This window comes from Ciona intestinalis, chromosome 7 (genome assembly GCF_000224145.3).
Source record: "Ciona intestinalis chromosome 7, KH, whole genome shotgun sequence".
Classification (NCBI taxonomy): domain Eukaryota; kingdom Metazoa; phylum Chordata; class Ascidiacea; order Phlebobranchia; family Cionidae; genus Ciona; species Ciona intestinalis.
The window spans coordinates 3,085,146-3,098,335 of record NC_020172.2 but is presented as its reverse complement, the minus strand read 5'-3'; the positions used below and the strand labels follow the sequence as shown (position 1 = coordinate 3,098,335).

General features: G+C 33.0%; 3 protein-coding genes across 6 annotated transcripts in view; 2 read left to right on the top strand and 1 right to left on the bottom strand.

Moving 5' to 3' along the window:
* The window catches only part of LOC100187537 (sodium/glucose cotransporter 4-like), a 9,371-nt gene extending 7,407 nt beyond the window's left edge, over positions 1-1,964 (top strand). The window contains exons 9-14 of the mRNA XM_026835110.1: positions 56-224; positions 557-676; positions 1,010-1,105; positions 1,167-1,238; positions 1,335-1,404; positions 1,698-1,964. Of these exons, the coding sequence (XP_026690911.1) occupies positions 56-224; positions 557-676; positions 1,010-1,105; positions 1,167-1,238; positions 1,335-1,404; positions 1,698-1,912 (742 nt within the window). The 3' untranslated portion in view covers positions 1,913-1,964. The remainder of the gene's footprint in view (positions 1-55; positions 225-556; positions 677-1,009; positions 1,106-1,166; positions 1,239-1,334; positions 1,405-1,697) is intronic.
* A 997-nt stretch (positions 1,965-2,961) lies between these two features.
* Positions 2,962-4,308, bottom strand: LOC100185150 (centrosomal protein of 78 kDa-like). The gene has a single exon (XM_004226221.1). The coding sequence runs from the start codon at positions 4,306-4,308 to the stop codon at positions 2,962-2,964; it is 1,347 nt and encodes a 448-aa protein (XP_004226269.1).
* Positions 4,309-5,279: 971 nt separating this feature from the next.
* LOC100182783 (coiled-coil domain-containing protein 13-like) lies at positions 5,280-13,178 on the top strand. Of its 4 annotated transcripts, none has more exons than XM_018812451.2 (17): positions 5,280-5,458; positions 5,775-5,914; positions 6,381-6,496; positions 6,757-6,896; positions 7,558-7,639; positions 7,987-8,108; positions 8,659-8,774; positions 8,924-9,029; positions 9,085-9,204; positions 9,733-9,867; positions 10,255-10,362; positions 10,673-10,756; positions 11,219-11,259; positions 11,503-11,616; positions 11,996-12,096; positions 12,461-12,522; positions 12,876-13,178. In XM_018812451.2, exons 1-17 carry the CDS (start codon positions 5,366-5,368, stop codon positions 13,017-13,019), a joined length of 1,824 nt encoding a protein of 607 aa, XP_018667996.1. In that variant the 5' UTR covers positions 5,280-5,365; the 3' UTR covers positions 13,020-13,178. The 4 variants fall into 4 exon arrangements, with proteins under 4 accessions (XP_018667996.1, XP_002119756.1, XP_026690989.1 ...); XM_002119720.4 differs by having other exon boundaries at positions 11,216-11,259; XM_026835188.1 differs by lacking the exon at positions 10,673-10,756.
* Positions 13,179-13,190: the final 12 nt, after the last annotated feature.

Below are 13,190 nucleotides of genomic sequence, written 5' to 3'. Positions count from 1 at the left end.
ATGTGTGTAAAAAAATAAAATTTAACAAATATATATTTTTGTTTCAAAATTTCAGAATATTTATGCTGTTTATGGTTGGAGTGAGTATAGCATGGGTGCCAATTGTTCAATCCTTTGCAAACGGTCAACTATTTGATTATATTCAATCCATTACAAGTTACCTTGGACCTCCTATTATGGTTATCTTTGCAATGGGAATATTTTGGCCGAGACTTAATGAACCAGTGAGAAAACTTCTGTTACTTTTTTTATTTTTTATTGAAATATTTATATACTGTTACTAGTTACAGTTGGTGAGCTGCACAAAACAGCAAAAATTTTAGAGCAACATCAGATACTTTTGCTAGTAAACATAAAAATTTTGGAGCAACATAAGATACTTTTGCTCAAACTTTTTTATACATTTTTTTATATAGTTGCAAAAATGTATTTTTTAAGGGCTACACAAGCTATGTAAAAATACAAAACTGTCAGAATTATCATAAATAAATTACAAGCTACAGGCCTACCTACAGCTAATATAAAAATTGCCTTTTACCTGATGGTTATTCACCAGGGAGCATTCTGGTCACTGATGGTTGGTTTGGTGACTGGTTCTACACGAATGATCATGGACTTTGCATACGGAACTCCTCTATGTGGCCAGGATGAGTACAGACCTGCAGTCCTATATAAAGTAAAAATCACACATATATATCATATATTAATATAAACCATTAGTAAAAAATGTTTCTTTCTTTATTTTCGAAAGAGTTTTAATTTTTATTTGCAAAATACTAGTTACAAAAGAAGCTACTGCACTGAGGTTAGCATGTCTGCCAATAGCCCAGAAGACATGGGTTCAAGGCTCGACGTTGCTATCAGACACTTATGGCAAACCTTGATGATGTTTTGTCTAAAGACAGACGAGACATCGATCCTTTAAGTTTGAAAACAAAATTGCCAAAAGATATTTTTCATACATATACCAAATATGATATACATATATTATAAACTGCTATTTTTTCAGGTTCATTATCTTTACTTTGCAATAATCCTTGCTGCCATAACAGCAATTGCTGCTGTAGTCATATCTCTTCTTACACCACCAATTCCAAAAAATAAGGTGAATGGCTTATTATATATTTCAAAAATTTTCATACATAAATAATAATTGACTTTTTTAGCTCTTCAGACTGACATGGTACTCTAGGTTCAGCAAATTAAAAGTAAAAGAAGATGATAAATTACAGTTACAGGTAAAGTTTGGATTTGAGCTACAAGTCATTTTATTAAAGTTTAGAAAAAAAGAGAAAATTTTAAATTTCATTGTAATTCATATTCTAACTTTTAAGCTGAATGATGAAAATGGTATGGAAATTGGCAACGGCGATAAAACAGATCGCTTTGAAACTACAAGTACAGGTACGCATATTTTTTGTTCACCTCATAACCATAGGGCACGGGCGTTTAAAACAGACGTGACACCATACATTTAGCAACCTATTTTACGCCTAAAACAGCTCTTTCCTGCTGGTAAATGTCTATATGAGTAATTAATAAAGTTCCACATGTTTAACAACTACGAGTTTAACTGCATTTTAAAAAGGTCACCCTAAATTTAAAAAAATGATGCCCAGGCTATGTTTATTAAATTTAAATTTATGGTGGTAGTTATTAAACAAAAGACGGTGTGTATTTTAACTGTCATATTACAGCCTCAAATGCAACTGAAGAAACTAATAAACCAATGTGGAAAAAAGCATTTGAATTATTCTGTGGCATCAACAGTACTAAAAATCAAGACCAGAGCAAAGCACAACCAGTGGCACTTGCAAGTATTGTGGAGGAAAAATGGGCTGAACTGACTGTTAATATAGCTTGTATAGTGATGATGTGTGCTATGGTGTTTCTATTTGCTTATTATGCATAGAAATGCAAAGTAAAGCATTTAAATGCAAATATATGCAAAAAGGTTACATTTTCATATAGACAGTGTTTTTAACAGACATTCCTAGTTGCATTATTAACTAGTCAAATCCAACCGCAATAAAAGAACACACACATTAAATAAATGGAATAAATGCATCAAGTTTAAACTGTAAATAATCTCTGACAGAAATTAATAATAAAATTATAGGCAGGAATGCTTAAGAAAGAGAAATTAACAAAAACCAATAAATAATTACTGGTATAGGTAGGTTTTCAAGATATTATGACTAGTCTGTATTCATCTTTCCCCACAGTCTATATTTATAACATAGTCCATATAAGCCTATATCAAAAATAGGCTTTTCACATATATAATTATTATAAGATATATATAGCCTATAAAATAGGTTCTAATTTTAATTGACCTAGTTTACCTTGTCATCTTTAAAAGCTGATTTCTTTCCACAGTTAGACTGAATTTAGAGTTCAGTTACCTAACAATTACCAATGGTTGCCTATATTTTCATATCTAGTAAAATATAAACAAATGTCAGCTTAATTAGATCTATAGATAGGAGTAAGCACTAAATAAATAAAATGGTCCAGTAAACGGATTTAAAAATCTGGAATTATTTGGTAAAATAGCACAAAACAGGATGAAAATTATGAAAAAAACAGATTGCGCAAAACAGGATAAAAATTATGAAAAAAAAACTGAACTATGCAATAAAGCATACACTTACATGTTATAGTTATTATACACAGTACATGCTAATGCAGAGTAATATATGTTAAATGGTAACATTAAAACATACACAGTACAAACTAGAACAGGATTTCCAAAGAAAAATTACACTGAGATAGAAAAAAAGCTACAATTCATAAAAACAAGCACCAAACTTTTCAAAATGCAGTTTAGACAAGGATAAGTGGATGCAAATTTTGTGAAACCATTCTAACTTTTTGGTTTCTAATGTTACTAATTAATACAGTGCAGAAAATTTCGGGTGAGTCCTGCCTACCCTGCCGCCCCTGGTTTGGCGCCTATGACTAGAAGTTAGACCCCACAGAAGAGGATAAATCAGTACGAGATAAGTTACTAGGATCAGTGTGGGTAGACATATCCGAAGCTTTTGATTTTGTGTTTTTGTCCTTTTCTGCAGGTTGGGTTTCACTGGGTATTTTAGTTTTAGCTGCATTCCCATTTTCTTTGCCATCTAACTTTGACCCTTCAATCAAAATAGGATTTTTAAGAGGTAAAGTCTCTTTCGAAGTTTCATCACCTTTTCCAGTATGCTGATACATTTTATCTGCTGTATTTTTTGGCATATTTTTGGTTAAATCATCTAACCCAGCAGCAGTGGCCAATGAGCCTAAACCAACATCATTTAAAGTGTTCAAAAACTCATGAAACTTATTAAAGGAAGTCTCAATACTATCAAGAAGACCCTCTTCTTCAATCTGAGACCTCATCCTACTATTTTCAAAGCTTGTTTTTAAATCGTGACGTAATCTTGAATTTTCCACCTCAAGACTCATGATTTTGTTGTTTAATTTTTTCTCGCTTTCTTGCGACATTGAAAGTCTTCTTTTAGCATCCAGAAGATCAATCTTGAGCCTCTTGATATACTCTTCACACTCTCTCTTTGTCAATAAAGATTGATCAATTGGATTCTGATCCCCACCTCCAGTAACAGAGAACGTTGTATCCACAAAAGATGGCTTGGAGGACTCCTGCATCACTCGGAGGACTTCGGAGGATTCATCCAGATCCTCTTCCTCATCACTCTTATCACAGAATCCCAGCTTATGTTGGGAAGCTCTCACTGCAGTCCTCCAAGGAACAAAACTTTTATGTCCTGGAGGATAAACATCCGGTACTCCTTCCTCTCCTGCTGCTTGCTTCAAACTTTTCTGGGTTTGTTTTTTGGTGAAGCTTCTGCTTATATTCCTAGTGGGGCGTCTTGGTTTTCCTGTCCTGTAGGGGTCTTTAGGGGGCTCTTCCTTCACCCAGGGGTAATCGTTTTCATCATTTCCATTTACATTCATTAAAACTTTACCCAGAACCTTTCTTAAGGTCCCAGTATCAACCATAGGGTTTCCTCTGATATCAAGGACCACAATTGTATTGTTGTGTTTTATAGTCGACATAATCTTGTCAGCTCCTTCCGAGCTTATCCCACAGTGTTGCAAATCCAAAGCTTTCAACCAAAGATCATCTTTTAACGCATCAGCAAAAGCTTCAGCTCCTTCATCACTTATCATAGGGTTGGAGTTGAGACTTATTCTTCGGATTCCACTCATTAAACTGAGATTAGGAGTCCTGTATCTCAATCCATCAGCCCATGCCTCACTGTGCCTCTGTGTGGCCTGATGCTTTACCAATTTCGCAATCATTTCCGCTCCTGCTGAAGTAATGTTACACCCACTTACACTTAAATGGGGTATACTTGGGTGACTTTTAAGTGTATGGCACAAAATTTTCGCCCCATTATCTGAAATCTGACAGTAGTCAAACTGTAAATGAGTGAGAGATTTATTTTTTTTGATTTCTTTGGCTTATATTTGTAAGTCACGTTCTCTTATCGGAACCCCCTTGAAGATCAATGCATCTAATTATTGGTTGACTGGGGAAATGCAAGAAGCCCAAGACCTTGGCTTTTCCCATTGTCACATTCTTGCATCGAATTGCTGGGGTCCCTCCTTTAAAATAAAGAATCCCATTGGAATTCCCGTTGGTTGGGAAGTAGCTTTTAATTGAGACGTAACGCAAATTTCGGTTGATTTTTAAAGTGTTTAAAATTGGCGACCAATCTATCATTCGTATTTTGTCACCATTTATATCTAATATTCCATTTGCCAAGTGAGCTTTCACAGTTGAAAGCGGGACAGTGGATTGTAGGGCACATAAGTTGTCATAACAGCTCGCGAAATCAAATGCACCGCGCTGTCGTACTGCGACGCTTTCAGGAATCATTTTACGTTTTTCTGCAAAGCCACTTTCTTTAATACACACCTGAAATGATTTGCTGATAAAAAATAGTCGCTTTGAAAAGAAATAACGATAAATAAATACACAATATTGCAAAACGTCAGCTGTTTTCAAAACAACAACTTTTGAAAAACGTTCGTTTTCGTGCCAACATGTTTTGCTCCGCCAGCGGCCAAAACGTATGTTTTAAACGCTATTTCCCAATACAAACTATAAATTTTGCATTATTAGTTATTTAAAAAACATTCACATACAAATATTTATTTCTCAACCCATAATATGTCAAAATGAAGAAAGATTCGCCAGCAAAAATAATTTATTTTTAACGGGAGCGGGTACCAGAAAACCCGTTTGTTTACATTTTTAATCAGAAATTCGTTGCTAAGCTTTTTTGACGCCATATTGAAGTTTGAGGCAAAATAGACCAAAAACGCCCTTTTTGGTCGAATTTGTAATAGCAATATGGATAAAGAGAATCTTCAGTTACAATTTTCTCGTATGCAAGAAGAACAACACAAAAAGATGGCAAGAATGAAACAAAAACAAGCTCAAAAGGTTGGTAATGGTAATTAAAACATTTTTGTTTATTGTTCTGTGTGATTTTGGCAATATAAATCTTTCAGTACTACACAACAACAATAATTTAGGCAAGTGATTTGATTAGCCCAATTCATAGGCAAAGTTGTAATACTCTAGACCTACTATAGTCTATAGGATTTTAAGAACCACTATGTCGATATATCCTATCCTTTCGTTTAAAATATTTCTAAATCTTCGCTACCGCAAAGAGACAAATAAACGTCATCATTATCAATTTTAAAAAAGTTTTGGGACATTTTAATCTGAAAATTATGATTTCATTTTATTTCAGAGCAACACCAGTCTTGATTCATCAGCATTTGGTGTTTCTGATGAACTTGGTTTAAGTTTAAATGATGTAATGGGAAGTTCTACTGTGGGACTTAACACAACACTAGAAGCAGCCAATACTTCTATGAGGGAAGAAATAAGGTAACTTCTTGACTGTATAATCAGCTTTGGATGTGGTTAGAATCATATGCATAGGCGCCAAACTTGGGGTGGCAGGGTAGCTAGGCTTACCCTGGAAATTTTTGCATTGTATTAATCAGTGAACATTTTACCCAATAAGTTTGGTTTGTTTAACAGGAATGTGTCCAAAACTGTCCTTGCGCCCACTACATTTCTAGAAGTTCAATGCCTAAGACCAAATAGAACAGCTCTTTATGGACTTAAGTGCTTGTATAGTTTAGATATTGGCTAAAGTTTAATACATGCAAGCAGTCTGTATTATATATGAGTGTGTATCAACTTCTGCAAAAGAGTTTAACTTATATTGGGGTGGGGAAGACATGGTACCTTTAGAACGAAATATCCAAAAATCCTGATCCTGTTTTCCCCCCATCCTACTATATGGCTCAGTATCATACAACTTACATTTTCTTCTGTTATTTTTTAGGGAATTGAAGGATGAAACTGGCCGACTTCGAAAAGTTCTTGCTGAAAAAGAATACGAAATAAAAAAGACAAACAAGAAAATTTTAAAGTTGGAAGATGAAAAGAAACTGCTTGCAAGTAGGAAGTTAAATAAATTATCTGGTTACTTATCGGGACATGGTAACGACAGTCTCATAACAAGCATTTTTATATTGTATCTGCTTACCACATATCTAATCTTATTTCGATTTTAATGTTTTGAATGGGATTGAAGCTATTGCCGGACACATATGTCCATAACAGCGGCCTTGAGCTTTGAACCCTGTTCTCTGAGCTGGAAGCAAGTGTGACTACCACTGTGCCTTGACACCAGACTAAATTTAACAATCACTTTACAGATGCTGGTGTTGCCAGTGATTCAGCTTCAACTAAAATAGTCGAACTATCAAAGAAAAACAGGGAACTTACTGCAATAATGGAGTCAGAAAAAGCAAAAACATTTCGGTTGCAGCAGAAAGTTAAAGACCTGGAATACAGTGTAAGTAATATAGGTTTGTATAACATAACATAATTTTTATTCATCTTTTTGAAAACAAAAATGAAGATAATGTTTTTTAAAAAATGAACGGAATTCACATCAAAACACCAGTTGTTAAAACATACTATGGATACAGATTGTGGAAAATAGTGTCAGTTAAAAAAAAGGGCTGTTGCACCTAAAAAGCAATTTTTATCTTTCTGTATGGTGGATATGATTATGCTACAAAGCAGATGAAATGTTGGCTGAAAAATGACCGGATTTTAGTACTAAAATAAACAAGTCAATTTGGGAAAAATATGTTATGTCTGATAACAACAACAGCAAAATTTTATTTTATATAACAATAAATTTGTTTGTCTCTTCGATTAGTGTGGTGAAGATTTGGAAATATTTTAAACAAAAAGACAGGATATAGCGACAAAACAACAGTTGTTAAAACATTCTTACAGATAAAAACATATTTACATTTGATTGAAAGAAAATAAACGTGGTCGCTACACCTAGCAGACCAATGAGTCATTTACGTTTAATTATTATTAAGTTAAACTTCTAATTTTAATGCTGTTTATTTGCTGAACCAATATAAATAAAAAATAATAATGGTTTCTGGTTTGGTCAATTTATTTACATTTTATTTTACAAGATACTTTTTTTGTAGGTGAATAACGCAGTAGCAAATAGTGGTGGAGACAGCAAGTCAACTAAACCAATGAACGTCCGCCAATCATTTGCTAATATGGGTAAGGCTTTAATCCAAGACCTTATATTCATAAAGAATAGAAGGCTAATCACATTGCTTTTATTAGTACAAAATCAAAGTGTTTTTATTTTTGATTTCTTATACAACTGTAAAAAAATAGAAACAGTTGTCCGAAACTGCAAATTTGAAAAATGACTAACATATAGTAGGATGGGAGAAGATAGGATACATTTCGTTTTTTTGCTTTTTCTTTGCTAACATTAAAATTAAACACAGGTGCCAAAACGGCAAATTTAAAACTAAAGCATGACTAATTTATATTCGATGTATAAGTAAAAGTTTTTTCAGATACATTGAAATTAATTAATTAATTTGCATATACTTCAGTTTCAAGCGATGGTCTTACTTTGCCTGAACTTGAAGAACAAATGTCAAGTTTAAACTTGAAGTCCGCTGAATACAGAAACCAAGTACAAGCTCTTAAGCAAGAATTGAAAGTGGCACATAAGGTAATAAATATAAAAAGCATAATCTTTTGATTTTATGAGGGTGAGGCCATACAGTGTGCTACACTATGGGACTTAAGATTTAAGCCGGAGTTGGTCCATTACAACAAAATTTCCTTTATATTATGGTGCATTTAGGTGTAAAAATTTTTGTTAATTAAAGTTTTAACATACTCCTATTCACATACTTGTATGTTACTATTGTTCTATCTTTGTTACCAGTTCTCATATATCTGATATTGCAATACACACTTTTATTATACAGTATTGTTGTGGTTACAATTTCTTTCTATTTGTCTGCTTGCACCATATTAATCAAATTGAACTGTATTTCCACTTCTTAAGACTAATTTAACAGACTGGACTCGACATTTTGGGCCAGACTGTCAATTTAGGTCACTTTGTTATGGTTTAAGTACTAAAAAGTTACCTAACCAGCGAAATTTGATATTAAATGTGTCTTTAGGCATTTTCCTGCATTTTATATAGAATTTTTTAACCTAGTCCACAAATTCTGCCAAAACTGATTTATTTTATATCTGCTTGTTTATAGGTTCTAAGCCAAGAGATAGGAGATGAGAGAGTCAACATACAACTTCTGCTTAATAGTGGTGGACAAGGCTACAGGGGAAGGGCCCAGCAGGTGATTTCTCTACAGGGCAAAGTAAAGTAAGTAAAAAAAGTAAAATAAGTAGAAAAAAAATAAAATTGTAAAAAAATAAAATAAAATAATTTAAACTGTAAAAAATATTTTCTGTAAAAAAAGTTAAAATTAGTATATTATTAATATAAAATTATAAAAATAGTTGTTTTTACAGAGAATTGGAACAACGTTTAAAACAGGATGAAGTTTTGAGTCCAAAATCTGACAAAAATATGACGAGAATAAAAAATATGGAAAAATTAAGAAAAGAGCAAAATGATGTAAAAAATATTTAAATCATAACATATGTAAATACTTTAAAACAATTTTTTTTAGACATTAAAGGAAGACCTACAAAAACTACAGGATAATTATAGTGAATTACAAAAGAAATTTGACGCAACAAAAGCAAGAAATAAAGTTTTAATGGCCGAAGTAAAATCACAGAAATCCCAGGTATAAATACGAACACATATCATGCATAGAATGTGAATGAATATAACTTGTTTATCTTGACATAGTGGGGCAAAAAAGTCATTATAATAGTGAGTGTTATGTTTCATACACCTAGTGCCCGCTTACTGATTGCCACATTTGTAACTTATTTCTTCTTACATGACTCGGCAAGGAAAGTCATTATAACATGGTTGTTCTGTTTCATACATTCAGTGCTCGCTTACTGGTTACCACGTATGTAACTGATTTATCTTCGCGTGGTTGGGTAATGAGTCATTTATAACATGGGTGTTCTGTTTTACACACTTTATACTCGCTTACGAGTCATGTATGTAACTTTAAGTGATTTTTTGTGTTTTATTATGTATAGCTTCTTATTTAAACAACTCATTAGTGACTACTGGGGCATTAATCATAAGTTTCTTTCCTAAGGACACAAACGCCCACAGCGGTAGCAGCATCAAGCTCTAACCACTATGCATTGGTTACAAACATTATTTAGTTTAAATTAACATTGTTTTAACACAGGTAGCAGTGTTATCTGATAAAGGAGTTCACGATAATGAATTGATATCAACTCTCATGAAACAACAAGAACGACTGCAGAAAATACTTGAAAGACAAAGTTTAAAAGAAGAAGATGTTACTAAAAGTGAAAGACAAGTAAAAATGGCATTTGTTCAAAAATACAACATTTTATGAAACTCTTAAACTGTAATGGGGTCTTTATATATAAAAAGCTTTTGACTTTTTTGAAGTTGGTAAAGCACAAGTAAAAATGGCATTTGTTTTCGAATTCGCCTTTTCTCTGCTGAACTGTAATGTAGGTATCAAATATAAAAAGTTTTTCATAACATTTTCTTTATACTGCGAATAAATATTATTTCTATCTAAAAATAAGAACTTAATAAACACAAAATTTCAAATTTTTGACATTTAAAAGTTTTGTATATTTAATGGCCTTTAAAAAACCTGTTGTTTTTGACATTTTTTTGCAAATAAGGTGCTTTCAAAAAGTTGGTTTTATAATTTTTTGTTTGTTTATTCCAGGTAACACGAGAGCTACATGACAAAAAGCAACAAGAATCTGCAGAAGTTACCCGATTAAAAACATTACTTTCGGAAAGTGAGAAAAAAGTAAAACAGCTTGAAGAAGAGGTAAGTATTGTAGTTTTTAATGAATGAATGTAACTTGCTTTATCCTTGTGTGGCAGGACGACAGTCGTTATAACAGGGTTGTTCCGTTTCATACACCTCGTGCCGGCTTACGGGTTACCGCATTTAGAACTTTGTGGGTGATTGTTTTTCCGTATGGCTGACAATTTAGACAACGTATTACTCTTTTAGAGTCTTAAGAATGCAGTTAAAAAATTCTGTAAATATTTTTTTTTACTACCAAATAGAACAATAAAAAAAGAACGAATACATATACTTAAAATGTTTGAAAATAACCTTTTTTTAAATTTAGTTGTCTGCTTCAAGTAGAAGGGATAGCTTGGAAGGGGAAAGTTCTTATAAACCATTGTCAGTAATTTCGCCACCTTCTACTCAAGTAAGAAACACAAACAAAAATTTAAATGCAAATAAATTGAAAAAAGTTGACCTATTTTTTTTATTTTAACTTTTATATTTAATCTATTTTAACTTTTTAAACTATGCATAAAAATGCAACTTTTGTTTTAAAAGATTTTGTTCTAAAAATTTGTTTATATACATATATGTGCTACAATTTATTTGTTTAATGTTTACTCTATCCAACAGATACATGTATTTATAGGTTATTGTATAATAATATAGTAGGATGGGAGAAGATGGGACACCTTGTTATTCCATTTTCTTGTCCCATTTGGTAGTAGACAAAAAACATTCAAAGAAGGGATCCTCAGAGTCGACACGAACCTTGCCCATAGACCGTCGTTAATTGTTTAAAACGCGATCAGGGTATTTGAATATTACGAGCTGAAGGTGTCCCATCTTCCCCCACAGTACTATACATGTATTTCTTTTACAGCAGGACAAGCAAGATACAGCTCAAGCTGCTGCATCATTGAATGAGTAAGTCATTCACTACTACCCACTGCAAATAAATTGCATTTTATGTCACATATGTAAAGTTTGTGTAGTGAAATGCATAAAATTGACATATCTGACGTAATCCCGGGTCCCTGAAAAAAAGACCTCACCCACACAGAATAGAATCTCCATTATCATAAATTATAGTATTTGTTAATAAACCTATATCAACAGTCACATTCTTTTAAAAAAACTGCCTTTAATATTTATTCATATCTTTTGCAGTTCTGAAGAGCTCACACATTTCAGGGCTCGCTGTGTTGAATACAAAGCTATGTATGAAGCTTCCGAAATTGAACGATTAAGACTTTCGGAAATGGTTGGAGCTCTTAACTCAAGGTAAACAAATACTTTAATAAAAAATTAAAAAAAAATTTTTTTTTAAATAATCACCAACAAAGTCAAGAGGAAGGTGTGTGAAACAAAACACTTTTGCTAAATGTTATTTTGACTTTTGTTGCCCTGCCATGAGAGGATAAATAAATTGGATTAATTCATTTTAACATAAACAGTTTCACTTATGTAACTTTGTGGGTGATTATATTTTTGGGAATTTTTTCCCATCAGTGACCACTGGGTTAAAGCAGGTACAAATACACAATGGTAGCTCCAAAGAGTCTTTGAACCCGCAGCATCAGGCTTGCTAACCATTGTGCCAGGGCACCTAAAACACTGGCAAACATAGATATGCAAAAATATCTTACATCATTTTTTACAGGTTGAATGATACTGTTACAAAATGTGAAGTGTTAATAACATCTAATCACGATGATAAGCGAGTTATTCAACGACTTGAGCAACGATTAGGTGGGAAAACAGGTATGTATGAATGAATGTTACTTTTTTATCTTTGTGTAGGGGCAATAGCAGTCATTATGACACAGGTGTTCTGTTTATTGTACCTTATGCCCTCTTACGAGTTTTCACTTATGTAACTTAAGTGTGGTTATTTTTGGTGGATTATTTGTATAGTTTTCTGTATTGCTAAAAATTGGGACAACCCACAAAACTTCTGAATTGGAAAAATTGCCGTTAGTAAGTATCTTACCAAATACTCATATGGAGCATGCCTACAATATTAGCATAGATAAATATTAAAACCATATTTTCTAGAGGCCAGCACTAATCATTGTGCTGCAGAACTGAAAAGCAAAAAGCATTGAAAATTGTATGTTTGTTTTAGATCCACATAAAGAAGATACCTCTCACACAAGTGAGGACTTGCAAGCACAACTTCTTATACAGGTATTGTTCTGGCCATATTAATTATCATTGAGATAGTATTAAACATGGGTGTCCTGTTTCACATGCCCCGTGCCTGCTTATGAATTACCACGTATGCAACTTTGGGTAAATGTTTTAAAGTTATTTTTTTTGCATGTATGTCTGATAATGAACAACTGGGTTGTTAAGTGTGTATATAACTTTGTGGGTGATTATTTTGAAGATTTTTTTCTATTGGTGATTTTGCTTCAACCTATGCCCACAATAGTAGCAGCGCCTAGCCTTGATCCAGTTATCTCTAGGTTACAGGCAGATGCGCTAACCACTACGCCACAGCGCCGGACAGACTTAATAAAATAATGTTGTTTTTACAGCAAGACGAAAACCATGCTCTTAAAGAGACTTTGCAAAGCACGTTACGTCACAAACACGATGATGTCACAATGTACCAAGAATTGATCCAACAAACTAAACAAGTTTTTCTGGATGCTCTAAGGAATTTCAGTGGTTCCAAATGAAAATCGCCAGGGTTGACCAATTCTTTTACCGAGTGTCGTAACACAGAGAATATTAACGTCGCGTATATTGACTTATTCGCCACGTACTTGTATGGTGTTGTTGTTAGTGCTACGTTCTGGGTATAGAACTTAGAAAATAAATAAAATACAGTTCATGTATTTGAATGTAAC